This window comes from Aquila chrysaetos, chromosome 2, assembly GCF_900496995.4.
Source record: "Aquila chrysaetos chrysaetos chromosome 2, bAquChr1.4, whole genome shotgun sequence".
Lineage (NCBI taxonomy): Eukaryota > Metazoa > Chordata > Aves > Accipitriformes > Accipitridae > Aquila > Aquila chrysaetos.
Genome location: NC_044005.1, coordinates 17,826,271 through 17,845,007, shown reverse-complemented (window position 1 = coordinate 17,845,007; position 18,737 = coordinate 17,826,271). Strand labels below are relative to the sequence as shown.

Below are 18,737 nucleotides of genomic sequence, written 5' to 3'. Positions count from 1 at the left end.
AAGGCCGGGGCTCTGGTCATGCTCCTCCTCCAGATCCACTCATTTCAGAGATTACCTTGCACTATATGGGGTATTTTCATATTGCATATAGGAAGCAAGAAAGCAATAGGGCTCTTCTGTCCTTTGGCAGGGGATTCACTTGCTGATATTACCAAAATTTTGCACACAAGTAACAGAGTAGGTGGCTTGAATTCCCACCAATTTCTTATACTCAAAATCCTGTTACGGTGAAAAAAACCATGCCTTGTACGCAAAGATGAGAATTTTTCAGTAGCATATTTAAAATCTTAACAGTCTTACCCAAGAATTATTAGTCTGTTTACAATACTAAGACTTCCAGTTCAGATTATGTATAGTTAAAATAAATACACACAAACTTTTATGATCTTTCCCATTCTCTGGTGTTATGCTCACCCTTTCTCTGCCCCACTGGTTCCTTCGGTCGATGGCTTCAGCCCTAAGGGAAGGGGACTGCAGGACGGCCGCATCCTGCATCCTTGCTAGGAGGAGTACGAGGGTGGTGGGTGCAACCTCTGTGCTTTGGGGTCTGCTTGGGATCATTTTTATACATTTGCTCACATGCTCTACCCTTTGCTCTTCCTTCATTGGTTCACAGGTCCACATTACACCTGAGTTTACTACCTGTGCTGTGTTTTACATACACTGGGTACTCAATCTCTGTTCTAGTTATCCCCCAAACTGGATTTACCCGGCTCCCAAGGCCACAATCCTTTGATGACCAGTAACTGAACACTGCTGAGCTGTTTATAGCCCTGAGGCCTCCAGTATCATCCTGTGCCTGTACTCTCAAGTCCCCTGCTATCATCCTGCCCTGCCTGTACTCCCTCATTTTTCATTTTAGGGCCATAGACACTTCACTCTATGCAGAATAACTACTTGTTCTTAATATCTCCTAGTCACAGAAATAGCTACATTTGTAACAATATGCAAATGTTCTACCATACAATCATATAAAGCTAAGGAAAAATTTAAACAAATTAGGTGATAGCACCTGATTGCTGGATAATTACTGTTACAAACAAAGAAGCTAAAACAAACCACCAGGCAGGCCAGGAGAAGTCCAAGCAAAGCCTGACAAGTGCAGAGACCCAAGGCCTGTGCTGTTAGTTTAACACAAAGCAGGTAGCTGTGTTAAAAGCAACAGAACTGCTGTATTTGCAAGGCTAAATGTTATGCTGACCCATGTCTTTCTTCATGCTGAACAAGAGCTATCAGATTACATCTGTCTGAATTGTAAATGGGGAGTTTCTCCCTTGACTCCTCCTTGTAGGGGGGCTGAAGGATGTGGGGTGGGAAGCGAGGGGAGTTTTTGTTCCCTTCCTCCAGGTACAGCCTTGGACGATGGTGAGAAAAGAGCAAAACATACCCCAAATGTCTCCTTCCAGAAACGGTGTGTGAGCTGGGGAGGCTGTTGCAGTCTTGGCACGTGGTACCTGGAGCACTTGAAGGCTGTCGGGCTACAGCTGATGGCACGGCCCTGGTGCAGTCAATGAAACGGGGCTTTCCGCCTGGCCAGGGGACAACCAGGTCACCCAAACCTGGGATCACCACAAGCGCAGCTGTGAGTCCCATCCCCACGCTCATTAGCTGCGTCAACGGCTAATGAACCTGGTCATTAATTGCTCCCGAGATGTGCCTCTGGCTCGTTTGTATCCGCACGTTGCCCGTTCCACCGAATGGGAGTAGCTCAGTGGCCTGAAGCCCTGCCCTTCTGCCCAGCCTTCCCCGCTCTGCTGTGAGTGCCCTTGAGTGGTCTGCAGGAGGCGAGGAGTCCCGTTGCCTTCCCGCCCTCCATTTCTTGGGAAGGAGGAGGGCAGGACCTGCTGGTGGGGCAGGTGCTACAGCTGAGCTGGCAGCGTCCACCTCCCGCATGAACAAACGGCACCGGCGGGTGGGAGGGATAAAATGTTAGTCTGCAGGAGGAAGAGTGGGAGGCTGTGAAAAAGATCTGGTGCGGAGAGGAAACGCGAAGAGAGAGCATAATAGGGAAAATCTGTTTGGTGTTGCTTGCGGCGACGAGAGCAGGATTAGGAGAGTGGGACTTGGTGGATGGGGGGGAGAGACGAGAACGGGCCACATAACAAATGGTGCAGCGCAGCACGGACGTAGGCAGGGAGCAAGCTGTCTGCTGCTCTTTTGTGCTAAGTGTGGTGCCTGCCTCTTCTTCAACACTGTCTCTGGCAAATCCTGCAGTGGAAAATCACAGCACGATGTCAATACACCAGGAGCTGTTGCCTGATGAAGCAAGTCTGGCAGACGGCTGCTGGACGCCGATCTTGACATTGGCAGGAAATCCCCTGTGAGAACAGCAGACACCCCTCATCACCACCGCTCTGTCTTCCCATGGCCAGCACAGAGGTACCGCGTCACTCACCTTCCCTGCAACCTCTCCAACGCATTTTACAAATGCAGAGAGATCATGTAGGACATGCAGTGAGAGGAGAAGCACAAGCTGTGGAGTGCCAGTTCTGCGTGGCAGCATGCCTGCCCCTGCACCTCCCTCCTACGGCCCTGTGGGCTCATTTTACTGGAATATGGGAGGAAAACAGAATTCCCGCATCCTGCTTCTGAAGGGAGCATGTGTCTGTGAGAGCACCAAGATACCGAGGGTAGGAAAGAAAGGAGTCCCCTTCCCAAAATACGGATTAACAGCCTGCAAAAGCTGATTTAGCTGATGTGAGGGATTCTCTTGATCTTCAAATCTCTCCCAGAACCACATGGGGACAACTTTCCTCCTACTGTGCTGTATTTCTATGTATATGTCTCCATCCACTCCAAAATGGTTTACAAGGGAGCGAGCAATATTTAGTCTTGCAGCTGCCACAGGTAACTGTGCATCTGAGACCTCTGTTTCTTCTGCATTTCTTGCTGTAAACTGAGGATCACTCTACTAAAATCAATTATGTCAGTTATTCAATGGGTGCAAATTGGTGCGACTCTAGGGAATTCAATACATAGCTAAGGATCTCTCTTTGAGCTTCCTCATCCCTGAAGGTTTTACTGTTGCTTTGCTGAATGCCTATTCTTTAACAGCAGTTAACAATAGGGGTGATAACGGCTAAGACTGACCCTGTGAATGCTGCACTGTGCAGTCGTATTTCAGGAAGACAAGAAACCTGCACAGTCAGATAGGGTGCCTTATAAATTATTGCTGTGTGGATGTCAGGCCACAAAGCCACACAAACAGATGGAGCTGAGTGCAGGAAGGAGCCAGGAAGATGATGTAGTGCACGTGTATCTCTTTCACTGGGAGTCCTGCCATCGATGCGAGTTGATCATACACTTGTCTATACAGAGACTGTCTACTCAAAAAACGCTGTCAAGCACCATGTATGAGAACTAACAGGAGCTTTTTACCAGGAACACAGAGCAGAAAGGGGGCTTTCCTTTTGACTGTGAAAGAGGGGACCGTGCTTTGCACCAGACTGACAAAATTAGATTTTTAATTTTTTAATTTCACAGAGGGCACAAAAGACTTTGCTGAGGCTGTGTTAGCTTCCCAAGCCGTTTGACTGCTCCCAACATGATTCCTGATGCCGTGACACCATTTCATCTCCTTCCAAAAAACACAATAGTAGGGAAGAAAGGGGCAACTGTGCTCTTTCTGGTACCTGTTGCCAAGGCAGGTCTATTGAAAGCAGTTACTGGCCAGTCCTCAAGCTGTCCTACCTGGGTGCCTGCCACCACTCCCTAGGTCAGGCGATCTGCTTATTGGGTGCTCCCTACCTACTTTTTTGGCCATAAAAGGACAGCACTTGAAATATCTACAATTTTCTAGACCTTCATTATAAGTTTTCCACAAATCTCAGCTGACAGTATGCTTGTGTAATTGCCATACAAATACCTCACCTGCCCATCCAGCTACATCCTCCTTCTGACCACTGATGGATACATGTGTGAGGAGTCAGCTACTCGCATGGGCTATCTAAGTCCGTCAAATTGGCAATACGTGGTTGAAAGTCTTCAGGTTCAAGAGCAGATTTGATTCTCCTGCCCTGTTTTGAGTTGCAAGAAACTCAGGAAGATTTGCTGCTAGATTAATACTGAAAATGGTAAAAAGTTTCTGGAAGATAAAAGGTTCTATGTTGAAGACAGCTTTTCACATTCCCAGTGCTTCCTCCATTAGAAGCTTCACAGTTTTCCGTGACCCTGCATTGTTGATCCAACTCTTCCCATCTCTTGTTTACTTACTTATGGTAAATTACAACTACTTCTGCTTTGTTTGCAAGAGCATTAATCATTTTATCTGCTATTCTGGCTGACAACTACATATTAAGCAGGAGTCTTCCATTGTAATATAAATGTCTCTCTCTGAATGCTGGCAAATCTTAGGTCTTTCCTTGGCTTTCAGTCAAGTAAAAAAAAGGCATTCTTTGCTAGCTGAATTTAAAACATTTTCTTTGCTTCCTCTTAAGCAAGTGTCATGGTCAATACCAACAGTTTTTGATGATGGCATGGAATGAAAACTTTTGCTAAAAAAGAATCATATACTAAGCTGGTACAAATGGAAATAAATCACATCATGCAGTTTCACATCTTCTTTAATCAGTAATAGCAAGCAGAATTCATATGTCAATTCAGCTAGTGATAGTCGGGTTAACTATTTTTCCTATGAAGAGTGTACTGTTTGTATCTCTATCAAAAATCAGCATGAGGAAGGGACGGTTGAATTCAATGGTTGGAGGAAGAGACACTGTCATTATTTCAGCAGCAGTTGCTGCTGTCGCCTCAGTACCTCTCTCATCAACATCCAGAGCAGCTTTATGTACAACCTAGGAAGAAAGAAAACAGACAGTCATTCTGGGCAGACAACAGCCACCTGAGAGATGAATCAGACCCATTTTAAAGCAGCCCTGCTTTGGAGGATCCACTGAGAAGTGAGTAGAAGCAGCAGAGATGTGAGTTGTGGTGTTGTAGTCATGGCTGCTTTAAATGAGGACCAGGACAGAGCTACAGAAATCTCCTAAAAAAAAAAAAAAATCCCATACTATTTTTCCTCTGTCCCAAAGATTGGATGAAGGATGGAGGCTCCACATGTAAGAGTTGTCTGCACCTCTGAAACTCAGTCTCCAGGGTGGGAGGATAGGCTGTGGTGTGCCCAGGAGCATTAGCATCTCCCCTCGAGGAGCCGGGGGTTGATGTTCCTCTCATGCTCCAGATACTGCCCAAGAAATCTTGGCTGATACCAGTCTTGGAAAAAACAGATGTGCAGCAAACTAATCTGATTTCCACTGTCACCAAGGGCCAAACTCCTCTTGTAAGCTTGCAGGCTGAGGCCAGAGTGAGCCCAGCTGCAGGCAAGCTGGGAAGCTGGGAGCTGTGTCTAGCTGGTGTTTCTGGTTGGTACTACAGAGGGGTTTTCCTGCATGTTCGTGAAAGAAAGAAGAGGGTCAATAGCCATGGACTTACTTTAGAGACCTTCAGATCTGGGGTGCCGGTGATGCCAGAGAGATCTGCCTGGTCAGTGAACACATCCACAATTCCCATCTTGCTAAGGGTGTTCATTATTTCATAGCTCCCAGAAATAGAAAATTTGGGGAAGTAGAGGCTCAGCAGGCTGTTAGGTAGAAGAGAAACACAGAAGGTGGTGAGAAGGATTTTTCATTGAGGTAACTGATGGTGAGAAAGCTGTGTAATTCCCATGAGTGTCAAACCCCAGGGGGTTGGACCCTGAGTGTACAATGAGCACTAATTCAATTGCTGGTGCTTCTCATTGTAATACAGACACTGTCATTCTTCTTCTTCATCATCGTCGTCGTCATCATCATCAATATCTATCTGGTGTTTTGCTTCAGCAAATATGAGAGCACCCTGCAAAGGAGGACAGTAATGAGAGCCCCTCTTTACAGCCAGAGAAGATGAGGTGCAGAGGTGACAGCCCACGTTGCTCAAGCAGGTGGAGACCTGAAGTGGGGCACAGACAGAGTCTACATGGGGATAATTGTGGCAAACCCCAGCACTTTAAAGGAAAGCAGTGTTTTTGGCATAACTGTGGCATTTGGCATGGCTCCAGGGAAGGGCTGTGCCCTGTTGCCTGCACCTTTGGACAACCTATCCTTTAACCATCTTCCTCCCCTGGGCTGGCCATGATCAAGTTCGCCTTTGACTGTGAGCTATCTGTAGGCAGTTCCTGCTTAGTATGCTTTCTGTTGGATTTCTCTTCATGCACTGTCTAGGGATCCTCGGAGCCTCCAAGTCACCTGCTGCAGTGATTACCCTTTAGGTACCTCAAGTCTTTTGCTGTCTCCCCCAAGGGCAGCTTGGGTTGAATAGCAAAACAGATGGGATCCAAACCCCACTGCTGTAGCCTTTATGTGATACTGCCCAGTGCACTAGAAGATGATAGGACCAAGTGTATTAGCACTGGCATCAACATAATAGTAGAACTGAAATTGCCATTTGGTTCTCACAGCCTCTCCCATGAAGAACTTATTCCGATGTTGATCCTGAAGGAACTTGCACCAAGAAGTCATTTAGACAAGGCTTTTCCTGATTTTGCAGCTGAGAATTATACATTTTTATTTTTCATATTTGAGGTATCATATTATTAGCTCATATCCAATTTGCCACTCATTATGTTTTTATTAACTGTGCTGGCATTTCTATAATGATGCACCAAGAATCATGGGTGTGAACTGCACAGCCTTATTAGTTCTGAATCAGGGCAGAGCTTGGTAAATTAGGCACATATTAACTTGGTATTACTCATCTACTGGTGCTAAGATCTCTTCCCTCCCAGACAAACAAGGTTGTAAAACGTGTTAGCTGATGTTATTGTCAATGGTAGGAGCTAACAGAAACTCATTAGATTTTTATAGTTTCAAAACCAAAATGCCAGAAAATCAAGACACCCACAATTAATCACTAGCCTGTTCTAACAATCACTGAGTGCTGGACTGGTTCTTGTAAGGAAGATATTTGTGTAGAACATATTACGTATGTATGCATTACTACAAACTGTTTAAGTTATGGTTTATTTAAAGTTTAGACATATGCCTGAGTCATGGTGTGTCGGTGACATATGAGAGGTAAAACACATTAGCTGAAACCTCAGTATAGGAGATTTGCCTTAGAATTGCCACCTTCCCACTCAGTCAATGGACTGTTTTAGAAATGCCAGTCTAGGCTTGCCATTCAGGACTCCTGGGAGCCCATCAGTATGGTCTCCACTCTCATGGGGGGAGCAGCAAGTCACTCAGGCATCAACAAGAGAACAGTTAAATACCAATCAGCTGCAAGATTTTTACAGCTAGGGCGCATAAGCCAAAAATAACCCACTCAGTTCCCAGAATCAGCAAGTTCATAGTGTTTGCATTCCCAAAAAAGAAAAAAGACTATAAATCCAAGTGCTGCTGCAGCTGACTGGCAGAAGATTACCTCTGGAACAGATGGTCTGACCATTTCCGGACGGTTTCCTTGACCAGAGTTTGCTCTAACTGCTTCATTTTCCCTTTTGGTGGCAGAACCAGAAATGCAGTAGCACTCCCATTATAATGAAGCCGTACCACAGTGCATGACAGCTCTTCATCAAAATAGAAGTCAAATCTGCCCGTCTGGTGCATCATAGGGACTTTCACAGTAGTTTCAGCATCCACAAAGAACTCCCTTTCTTCGGTATGCTCTGGTTTAAAAGGCTTTTCCCAGTTGCCTGATACAGAGAAGGAGAATGCTACTGAATATCCCATGTCCCATCCCATCATAAATTGAATTTTATATAACTAGTGATAATATTCACCTATTCCTCCATTTGTTAAATTCAGAATTTTCAAACATAACATTTTAAAATGTGTATCACAGTAAGACAAGAATCTTTTACCTGGTCAAAAGAGTGCATCTGATTCCAATTTCACTTTATTTTTCAGATGCCAGTAATGAACTAATTAGGCATTTTCTTTGTGCCTACCACTACTTTTCTGTTCAGATCATCTACATGGCCTTTCTGTAAGTTGTCATTTAAGGGCTTTCCTGACATCATCTGTGTACTCCTATACTGTCTGCATTTCATGTCTATTGACTTTAATCATAAGCCTCAATTTGTAGATAAAATTAATGTAGGATCTCATATCTGAGTGCTGTTATGTCAGGCCTAAGAGCACATCATCTAACCCACATCAGAAATGCACCGTGTTTACACTTTGTTCCTTAAAATGTCCTCCCCTGTTCATCACTAGCTTCTTCCGTATATAAATATGTTAGTGTGAATACATAAAGGACCCTGATAGGAAAAAAAGAGGATTTAGTAAATTAGGCCATTGAATCATGCATACTTTTAAAGACAGGCATTAAAAGGATTAGGTCATGCATGAGTCTCAGCGCCTTCACTGAAAATTAGAAGAACACAGAGCAATCAGATTTATGGCTAAACCCACGAAAGCAAGCTCAGGCTGCATGGGAGGCTGTGGCTTGGAGCAGAGCTCCCACGGCTGCCACAAAGAGAACGAAGCCTGTGTGGTGCCCCACTGCCTCCCTATGCTGAGCGGGGTCCTACCAGCTCTCCACCACCTCCAGTGTGCCATTAGGGGCTCTTCTGGCCCAGTAAAGAGCATTTGAATTTTCCTCCAGAGCAACTTCCAAATGTAGTAGCTGACATTAGATCCATTGATAAGAATGAATAATGTGAATGCGAATCCTAGAGGACTTACCTTTAAAGAAAACAAAGCTAGCCAGAAGCATTACAGTCTGTGGATCCATGTCCTTGACCAAGTCAGTAATTTTCCCATGTGTTTTCCTCTCTATATAATCATTGATCTGCTTCTCAGCCTCCATGGGATTGTAAAAGTCAGTGGTGAAAGCCTCCAGCTGATACAGAGCTTTGGCATCATCTAAAAACTTTTTTACAGGTTTCAGCTTCTCTGTTAGAAAGATGGCATTCCCCATGTTAAGCTGGACCCCGCTCTCAGGATGACTCAGCATGTGGATGAGGTTGTGGAAGCCTTCATGTATCTCTTTCTCCTGAATCTCTGTAAGGTTGAAGGCGAGTCCTTCCAAGATCTGAGTCTGAGTGGTTGATCTAGCCCCTAAGGCCAGCATTGCAAATGCAGTGGAGATGCTTACAGGAGAGAAGAAAATGTTCTTATTAGGTGCCTCCAGTGTAACCTCTTTAAAAAATTGAAATGCAAAGTCAGCATTGTTTGGCACTAGTTTAAGGCAAGCAATTGCTTCACCTCTGTGATGCATGTGGTGTTTAGATTCATTTGGATCATGTCCATTGTGGTGGTTGGGTGGGAGCTGACCATGGGCAACAGCATGAAGCCCAGCCAGTAGCAAACTCATGTAGAATGTGGTCTTCATCTTCTTGTATTAAAATCCTATGGAAAAAAGGAGAAGCTGTTACTAAGATAAGTAAATTAATGAAGTAGAAATAGTTATTCTGTCATTCCCACTGAATAAGAAATCTTGTCTCTTTCTTTTGTCCTTAGTATCCATGTTCTCCAACTCTTGCCAGACTTTTTTTTATTTTCCCAGGCCTCCTGGCAAGCCTCCCCACAACTGTTTCTGCCACCCTCACCCTAAATACCTGCAAAGGCAAAATTCATCATGGATTAGCTGAATACACAGCACCCTCAGCAGGCCAGAGAATGGAGCATATTCCATCAGGAAACACACCATGGCTAATCACTGGAGGACTGTGATACCACTGTGCTTTTGACACTAATGGTCTAAGATAATTCCTGGAAAGCGCATCATAGAAGAAGTCTGGATGTTTTGTGAGTAAAGGGAGAAAGAGGAAATTCATGCAGTGGGCAGCCATCAGTAGCTACATACAAACAGAATTTGAGCAAACAGGCATGAAGGAGATCTTTAAATAACTTTTGGTCAAGTTGATAAGGCACCCTATTTCAAGAGAGGACAAATGGTGGCAGCTGTTTTTCAGTAGCAAACTGAATATAAAGCCCTATGTCTCTAAGGAATAGGTGCTCTTTCTTTCTGAATAAAAATGATGTAATTCTTTAAATAAGAACCTGAAGTAATGTGTTGTCTCTTAATAGACAAACCAAACCATTGGAGTGGGTTCATTTTCAGCACAGCAGGAGTCAATGTCATTAACAAAAACAAGGCCTTCTTTTTATCAGATGCTCTACTGGTCAAAGGGAGATACATTTATCAACCTGTTTCGCTTGGCTGTGGTAGCTACATTCCTTTGCAACGCTGACACCTGCACTGTATAAGCTCTTACAAAGGGACCTTGGAAATGTGGATATGAATGTCCCAGTGGGCCTCATTTCTGAGGGGGAATCCAGGGCAAAGAAATGGTGAGAGAGTTGCAAAGTATTTGGGGAGATAACGAGCCAGATTTGCTAAAACTTGTGCAAGGAGAGATACATTAAACCAATTGCACCTTTCTGCTCTGGCGTGATTCAACTTGAGAGACTGTTGTCAGAAAGTGCTATGCTCACAGTTCTGCTTTCTCCGTAACATCAGAGGGAGCAATTTGTATTAGTAGTTGAATATCCAGTTACAGTTAGACCTGTGTAAGAACAACAAAACATTTTTGAGCTATAATCAAATATTCAAACATTTACGTGTTTGATATAAGTATTTCTAAAAAGCAGGCCTATTTGCAAAAACACCTACTATGTTACTGACAAATGGCAGATCTATAAGGGTTCTTGGTAACTACATTTTCAATTACTGTGCACAGTAGTTTTAAATTATAGTTTGGCCTCCTCTGATTTTGACATTGAAATAATACTTCTCAATATATCTAGCTACTTGTAACTCAATGTAAGAGCTCTGGTTCTGAATGTTTAAAACTGCTATCAGTGAGCCAGTGTATTCGTTAGACTTTGAAAAGAAATCAACTCCCAGACAAAAGCATCAGAACTAAGCCTAATCTATTTCCACGTATCCAGCAGGCTGATTCAGAAGCTGCCTCTGGATAAATTATTCACTGTGAACTATTTACTCAGCTGTAGTCATAATTTATTAAGAATAACATGAATACCAAAGAATGAAACATTTCATTTTAAACATAAATCACCATAGGTTCCCAATCTCATCACTTTTAATATTTATTACAAAACACAGAAGATAGCTGGACTTTTCTATATACACATTGAACTGCCAATTTCTGTTTATTTGGAATGCAAAGTAGACATGGAATTTAACTGACCTGGCCTGAAAATTATGGCTAATGGATATAGCATGGTTTTGCTGTAAGGGTTCTGTAAAATATTGGTTACAGTTTTCTGAAGGTTTTTTTCCTATCCTAATATATTTGCTTTATGTAGTTATGACATGTTTGCATTTTGTGGTTAATTTATGTACTTTCATGGAATTAATTTCATTTTATTACAGCTCTGATTTCACAGATAATTAAATACAATCTCAATCTGAATCATCCATCTGTTACTCAGTACTGGCCAATCACAAACAGTCAAGTCTCATGAGTCAGCCCTCACAAAAATCTTGATGATGATTGATTTTAAAATCATAAGATTATAAAAGACTCAGCAGCTGCAGTTTGTAGAGGCCTTTTTTGTTGTTTAAGTCTTGAAGATACAAGTGGCCCACTCTATTTGGCCCTTCTTTGAAACTTAAAGGTACTTTTATAATAGGATTTACATCCTGTAAGCCTTTAGAATATGATTGGGGATTGTTACTTCATACTTGATATTTACTATTGCATTTGATATTATTGTGGCTTCTAGGTTAGCAAGTGATCAGCCAGTGATAAATTTACAGTAGAGACCCTTTCAGTAGGAAGCAGAAGATGCAGATTCTCCTGTGGTCTTAATGATTGAGGGATTTTTCAACCAAGCATACTTGCTAACAATTTATTAAAAAGCAAAGAGCTGAGAACCTGTGCTAAAAGCCCTTAGGGAATTCCCTGAGGGAGCTAATTTTGCAGGAAGCTTCCTATCTTAAGACCTTTACTCATATAATCTCCAGAAAAACAGTTTCTCCATAAACGTGGGAGTAGAAGTGAAAAGCTCTTCAGTTCTAACTCCAAATCTACACTGACTTGTTGAATAGCCTGGAAGGAAACCTGTTTACCTCTCTGCCTCTTTTCTTCTCTTTGTCTATGTTACACAATGACAATATATTTGTGGCATTCAAAAAAAGGTTGCTTCCATGAAGAGCTTTCAATCAAACCAGACAATGGCACAAGAGCATGCCAACACCTGGAGGATAGTGTTCCTTTAAGCAATTTATCTGTAATAGACTTGCTGATAACAATTGTTGAATATGTTACCTCTTCCCTATCAAACAATCTTCCCTACCATGCAATCCAGAATGGCAGTACTTATTTTGGGCAGTATATCCTAGGAAGAAAATGGAGAAAACCAGGATTAGCTGAAGTTACCCTAGAATAATTCCACCTGGAAGTGAGCTGGACTAAGTTTTCTGACTGACAGAACTTGCTTCTTTGTGGATATAGCTAATTTGTACACTTTAGGGCTGATTTTTATCTCTATGATTTGGAGAGACAATTCTGAAGACAATTTTCTGCCTTTGGAGTGCCATGTAATAGTCTAGGAGATGAATATTCATCCCATGCTACTCCCATAAGGGGTCCTCACCAATAATCTCATTTCAGACAACATGAAAATTTGCACTGCTCAAAAACATATGCAGGCAGCAATAGAAAAGCTGTTTGCTCACCAGATGGTGCTGCTTCCCTCCTGATTGCTTCTAAATGAGGAAATCTGAGAAATCTGTTTCCTGAAAGCTGCACTGTGAGAGCACCAGGCCCAGCAAGACATGGCCCACCACCACCAGTGGTGTCTGCTGAACTAATCTCACCTACTCAGGGCCATATCCAAAAAAAGTCACCCAAGTACACAAAAAGAGTCACAAAAGAAAGGCTTGACTAGTCATATCTGTGTGTGAGAAAATTACCTCAGAAGCCTACTGTCCAGGACTGCCTACTCGCAGGAGCACTACAAACTCACATGGCTTTCCTGACTGGGCAGAAAGCTCTTTGCGTACCTCATTGTATGCACCTGGACATGCTCAGGGGCCTTTCCAGACTGATCAGCTAGACATTTACCTCTCTTGTGAATCAGAGTTTTGGTGCCTCTGTGCTTGAGGCCCCTGAGAAGATTGCAAGCACAAGCCAAGGGCATTGGATTCTGCAGAGAATCCAACCACTGTGACTATTTCATTAAAAGCAATTGCTTTTGCAGCAGAAACATGGAAGCCAAGTTTACACTATCCTTTAGAAATCTGTGTGACTGTTCACAGAGCTGTTCCCAGTGTCATCTGTCTTCTGTAAGACAGCTTAGCATTGGAGAGCTCACCCGGGAAGCGCACCCTCCGAGAGTGGCATCACTCACTTCTAGGCCTCCTTTTACCTGGAAACAGGTGAACACGAGCTCTCAGTCTTCTACCAGGCCACCATCAGTATTTGCTGTTGAACCTGAGATACTGCACATACTCAGGGATGAAGCATCACTGACGCCAGAGGATAAAAAAGAAGGTAAGAAAGAACCAGTGCAGTGGTTAAGGCAGTCAGGTGGGACAGAGGAGATTTTCTTCTCTCTACAAAGCAGCAGCAATCTCAAGAACAGATCAGACCAGGTTCCCAGTTATTAGTTTCCAGTGTGCACCTGACCACTGCCCAGTCTCTGGCTCCATGAACAGGTTGGCCTCAGCTTTGATCTTAGCTCCCCTGAGCATGTGGAGAACACCATTTTCTCTCCTTCCTGCTCAATGATCCTGTAATCTGATGATTAGAGCAATAAGGAGATGTCTGATCTAAAAGGGAAGCAGACCTTAGATATCCCATTCCCTAAGCAAGAATACTTCTTGTAGACCTTGAATTACTTAAAAAGAATCACCAATACATTAAAAAAAAAGCTCTAAGCACCCATTCTCAGGCTTTTAATGGAGCAGAGCCTGTTTCTTCTAGCAGGAGGTACACCTGGGAAAGACCCATTTTTAGGTGCTTAGGATTTGCTGGCTCCAGAGATCACCTTGCTTCACCGCAAGGCAACTAGATACCCTACTCTGGCCTTTAGATTCTTACTCCTCCTGCCAGCCACCTGACAATGTGCAGGCAACTCCATGCCTAAATTGTGTTGACTTTATATCCAGCTGACCCAATAAAAGCCTCTTCATCACTGGAACAATTGCTAAGACAGATTTCAATATAAGATACAACCCTAGGAAAGACTTAAAATCAATTGCATGCAACAAGAGGATACACTTTTGACGTCTTTGTAGGAAATAAAAAAAATCACAACTTACAGCAGCTTCCAAGGATCCTGCTGTCTTCGCTAGGACTACTCTGCAGCTCCCTCTCTTATTTATACTGTTAAATAGCATTATGAAACAAAGCGTCCTCTAGAAAACATTAACCAGGACAGACAAGTGTTATTACTTTAGGAATGGTGCAGAGTAAACAGTGAAGACAATTTTGGGGGGGAGGCACCTGATTTTTGCTGTACATGCATGGCCAAACCCTGCCTTTGCTTACAACAGTCATAAGAGTCCTCCTGCATTTCTGCAGATCCTCCTGCTGGGAATCCAGTCCCTCACTCTAGCAAATACTTCACGTGCATCATTAACTTCTGTAAACTGCATGAATTCATACAGTAGAAGTAGTGAAATGAGTAAAATTAAACAACACATACATTACTAGACAAGAGCCTGAGGAAAAGACAGCCGGATGCATGCTGCAGCCAGCTCTCATCTTAGTATTTTGCACCGAGATATTTTTGCTGCTTCTGCACCAGACTTTTAATAGCGTTTATTTGGCATATTTGTTTTAAATAATCCACTATTTCTCAATTATCTACATTGCCATTAATAAGGGCCAATTTCTAGGGACATTGCTAGTAAACTTAAAATTAAAGCAGTAGTACTGATGTTCATAGTGGCTGAGGGTTGTTATAGGGATGGCGACATGATGGCAGAGATGGACACTCAGGAGCCCATGGTACCCAGCACACCCCAGCCAGATTGGTGTCACCTAGTACCTCATGCAGCAATGGACTGAAGGACAAACTGTTGCCCTGTGCTCCACAAGTGTGGGCTGGCACAAGGTGCAGGCACTGCCGAAATGCAGGCAAGGAAGTGTCAGGCTGGTACACCAGAGCATGCTTTCACCCAGAGGTGGACCCATATGGTCAGGCCACCTATGCTTTACATGATCCCTCCTTAAAGCCAAACTCCATGCAGGAGGCTGTGCTCCTGCAGCACCCATGGAGGGGCAACTACAGGGGCTGTGCTAATGTGGGTATAATTGAGGGACTGGAAAAAGCTCACAGGTCAGTGCCCAGCTGAACACCTTCCAAACAGGTGGAGCATCCCCTTGGGAGGTAGGGGTTTGCAGGAGAAAAGGTGCTATACTTCACAGACTCATAGAATTGTAGAATTGTTTAGGTTGGAAAAGACCTTTAAGATCATCCAGTCCAACCGTAAACCTCACACTGCCAAGTCCACCACTAAACCATGTCCCTAAGCACCACATTTACACGTCTTTTAAATACCTCCAGGGATGGTGACTCAACCACTTCCCTGGGCAGCCTGTTCCAATGCTGGAAAACCCTTTCAGTGAAGAAATGTCTCCTAATATCCAACCTAAACCTCCTCTGGCACAACTTGAGGCCGTTTCCTCCCGTCCTATCACTTGTTACTTAGGAGAAGAGACTGACACACACCTTGCTACAACCTGCTTTCAGGTAGTTGTAGAGAGCGATAAGGTCTCCCCTCGGCCTCCTCCTCTCCAGGCTAAACAGCCCCAGTTCCCTCAGCCGCTCGTCGTAAGACACGTGCTCTAGACCCTCCACCAGCTTCGTTGCCCTTCTTTGGATGTGCTCCAGCACCTCAATGTCTTTCTTGTAGTGTACTTTAAGGGAAGAATCTTTCAGAGAGAAAAGCTTTGCAATAACAGGATAACTGTATTTGGTGGGTTTTTCCTCTGGGCCATTCCTCAGGGGTTAGGGGCAAATGGAAGCATCTATTTTCCTCTGTTTTCCAGCATGTATCCTTACACATGTCAAACTACCAGCAAGTGCAGCAGGGAGGGTTCCATGCACACAGAGCTGTCGGAGCTGCTGCAAATCCTTTCTTTCCTGGCTTCTCCTCTCTTTCTCCTCTGTGGATGCCTTTCACCCGTGCAAAGGTAAGTAGAGCAGTTCAGTATGAGTTTTGATCCAGGCTGCTAGAACATGTGTTTGAATTGTTTACCAGCTGGTAAAACAGCAGTTGGGCACGTGCAGCCTGTTTCTCTTTAAAGTAACAAATGAAAACAGCCTCTGAAATTACAGAGCCTTACCTAGAACATGTGCAGACTGAAGATGAATAATACATGCACCAAGAGACAAACGAGAACACAATGAGAAAAAAACTGCAGCTATGAGTAAACTTGCTGAGAAAAGTGAAGAAAAACACAATTGACTTAACATGACTTTGTTTACAAGCAGTTTAGTCTTGCAATTGAAAGTGCCCTTTACTTGCTGACATTTCTATGGGACTGCAAGAGGGAAAACGAATGAAATAAAATCTAATCCTTATCAATATCCAATGTTATATGCAATGTGATAGCAATTTTTTTTTCCTCTCATGTATACAACACTTTCATCCAATCATAAAAATTATCCTGAAATTTGCAGGGACTCTGTTTCAATATTTGATGGCAGAATATGTTGCATATGAACTTGCAGCTCTCTTTTTGTGCAGGCAGCGGGATTATGTAGGCACTTCTCTGATATTTTGAAAGACAGTTCGTTAGGAATCCTTCCACTTGCTCATCTTGTCTGGAACATCAGGTGTCTTATTACTTTGAAACACAAGTTACTTTGGGTTTTTTTAAATTATTATTATTATTGCAGGATCTTAATAATACTATTTCATTTTCAGTAAACTGGCAAATTAACAAGAGTCATCCAGCATGAATTCCCATGGAAGCAGGCTGACTGTAGTCCAAAAAGAATTAATTATTTAAATTAGAAGAACTGTATGCTTGCTTCTCTGGCAGAGAAGTACTTTCAACTTTTTAAAATATTTAACTAATTACCCTGAAAGCCATTTTAAAACACGATGGGTTGCTGTTCTGGTGATGCCCTCTGGAGTACAGGGAGCACACACATCCCTCCTACAATAGTACTGAGATTAAATGTCAGCGCGGAGCTGGTGAAGGCTGTATCTTTCTCTCCACTGCCAGGCTATGTTTAATTTGTGGAGCTCTGTTTCTTGGTGTGTTTCAAGGGGAAATGCACTCACGGTTACATAAGTAGTTCAGCAGTGGCCTGCTGGAACAAGTTACCCACAGTGGCCATACAGATCAGGTACAACTGTGTCAAGTGTCTGCTCCAGTCCTTCCAAGTGAAGATAGGGCTGACCTTCACTTTTAAGTTGCTCCTTCCTTGATTTCATTGTGTACACTGGTCTTGCCCCCTGCCAGTCCCACACGGTATGTCTGGGCTCACTCCAAGAGGGAGTCTCTCACTCAGATGTTAATTCCAGCTCCAACAAGGGAACACACACATAGCATTGTCCCCCAAGCCACCGCAGTGAGTCCCTACCCTTGCTTTCACTCTAGCATCAGTTTCTTTCTGCAATGTAGTAAAGACCCTCCGGGTCCCAAGGAGACTCTTACTTTCCACCACTTCTGAAATTTGGCTTTGAGTTCGCTTCCTCCCCTTCTCAGGATGTGGTTTCACAATTGCTTTAACCTGACCAAAGTGCAGGATGCCGCTGCCAGAGGCGTCTCACCTTCCTGCATCCCTGCCATCTCTCCAGGATGGTCAGGGGGCTGGAGCCCAGGACAAGTGGTGAGAGGCTGGGAGACCTGGGCTTATTCAGCCTGGAGAAGAGAAGGCGAAGCGGGAGGCTATACCTGCTGTCTGTCCTCCCCTATGTAATGGGGTACATTAGGGAGAAGATAGACCCAGAGGTGCACAGTGGTAGTGTGCAAGGCAGGGGATGCAAGCTGCAGCAAGGTAAATGCAAATGAGATATAAGGAAAATAATGTTCACAGGGAGGTGAAACACAAGGGCAGGTCACCCTGTGAGGATGTGAAATTGCCATCCTTGGAGACATCCAAAACCTGGCTGGACATGGCCCTGAGCAACCTGAGCTAGATTCCAGGCTGGTGCTGCTGTGAGCAGGTGGTGGGATTGGATGACCTCCAGAGGCGCCTTCCAACCCAAATTATTCTACTTTTCTAATAAAAATGACTGTGAAACCACGCTCTCAGGAGTCCCTGTCTCCACTCTCACTGCAGGTTTGCAGCTCACCCTGCAGAGAAACCTCCCTCTGCTTCTCACCGCATGACTCCAGAGGCTTTTCCCTGAAACACTCAGCCCCCCAAGAAGGTGTCATCTCCCTCGTCCTCTGGCATGCCCCAGCAGAGCCAGCACAAGGCAAGCAGGCAGCCTCCCTGCCGGCTGCCTAGATGCGCACTCTGCCAGAGTGCAGCACACAGTATGCACACTGGGAACAAACAAATCTGGTGGACCATCTGCCGTGCTCCTAGCACACCACAGCCATGGCAGGCGGCATGCACCCCTCCGTGACGCTGCCTGGGCTCAGGCTTGCAGCACTGCACAGGACTGACTGTGCTTTTCTCCTCGGAGACTTTGAAAATTTCTGGCAGTGATCATGATCTCAGTAGGGATCCATGTAGCTGCCTTGATTTCTCTAGAGCTGCCTGTAATTAAGACCTGCTAATGATATGCTTTTTAAAATCCTGCGTGGGAGGGGAGAAGGAAAATGGTGAACCTTGGAACAGGCAAACTTGAACGGGCTATTTCAAAATTAGAAG

The 18,737-nt window shown here is 44.0% G+C and overlaps 1 protein-coding gene across 4 annotated transcripts; it reads right to left on the bottom strand.

Moving 5' to 3' along the window:
• Window positions 1-4,544: 4,544 nt before the first annotated feature.
• On the bottom strand, window positions 4,545-14,271 carry LOC115337031 (alpha-1-antiproteinase 2-like). 4 transcript variants are annotated; one of them, XM_030004982.2, is made up of 6 exons: window positions 14,215-14,265; window positions 10,361-10,489; window positions 8,664-9,329; window positions 7,399-7,669; window positions 5,431-5,578; window positions 4,545-4,793 (listed from the first exon to the last, which is right to left on the bottom strand). In XM_030004982.2, the coding sequence occupies exons 3-6, from the start codon at window positions 9,310-9,312 to the stop codon at window positions 4,599-4,601; spliced, it is 1,263 nt and encodes a 420-aa protein (XP_029860842.1). In that variant the 5' UTR covers window positions 9,313-9,329; window positions 10,361-10,489; window positions 14,215-14,265; the 3' UTR covers window positions 4,545-4,598. The 4 variants fall into 4 exon arrangements, with proteins under 4 accessions (XP_029860842.1, XP_040977589.1, XP_029860852.1 ...); XM_041121655.1 differs by lacking the exon at window positions 10,361-10,489 and adding an exon at window positions 13,320-13,419 and having other exon boundaries at window positions 14,215-14,237; XM_030004992.2 differs by lacking the exon at window positions 14,215-14,265 and adding an exon at window positions 13,320-13,419.
• Window positions 14,272-18,737: the final 4,466 nt, after the last annotated feature.

Bases quoted from the DNA above. Each gene is read 5' to 3' on its own strand.
- LOC115337031 (XM_030005001.1), bottom strand. From the start codon at position 9,312: ATGAAGACCACATTCTACATGAGTTTGCTACTGGCTGGGCTTCATGCT. The intron at 7,670-8,663 runs GTAAGTCCTCTA...TCTCTGTATCAG, and splicing joins TAGCTTTGTTTTCTTTAAAG to GCAACTGGGAAAAGCCTTTT. The intron at 4,794-5,430 runs GTAAGTCCATGG...CTTTCTTCCTAG, and splicing joins CAGATCTGAAGGTCTCTAAA to GTTGTACATAAAGCTGCTCT.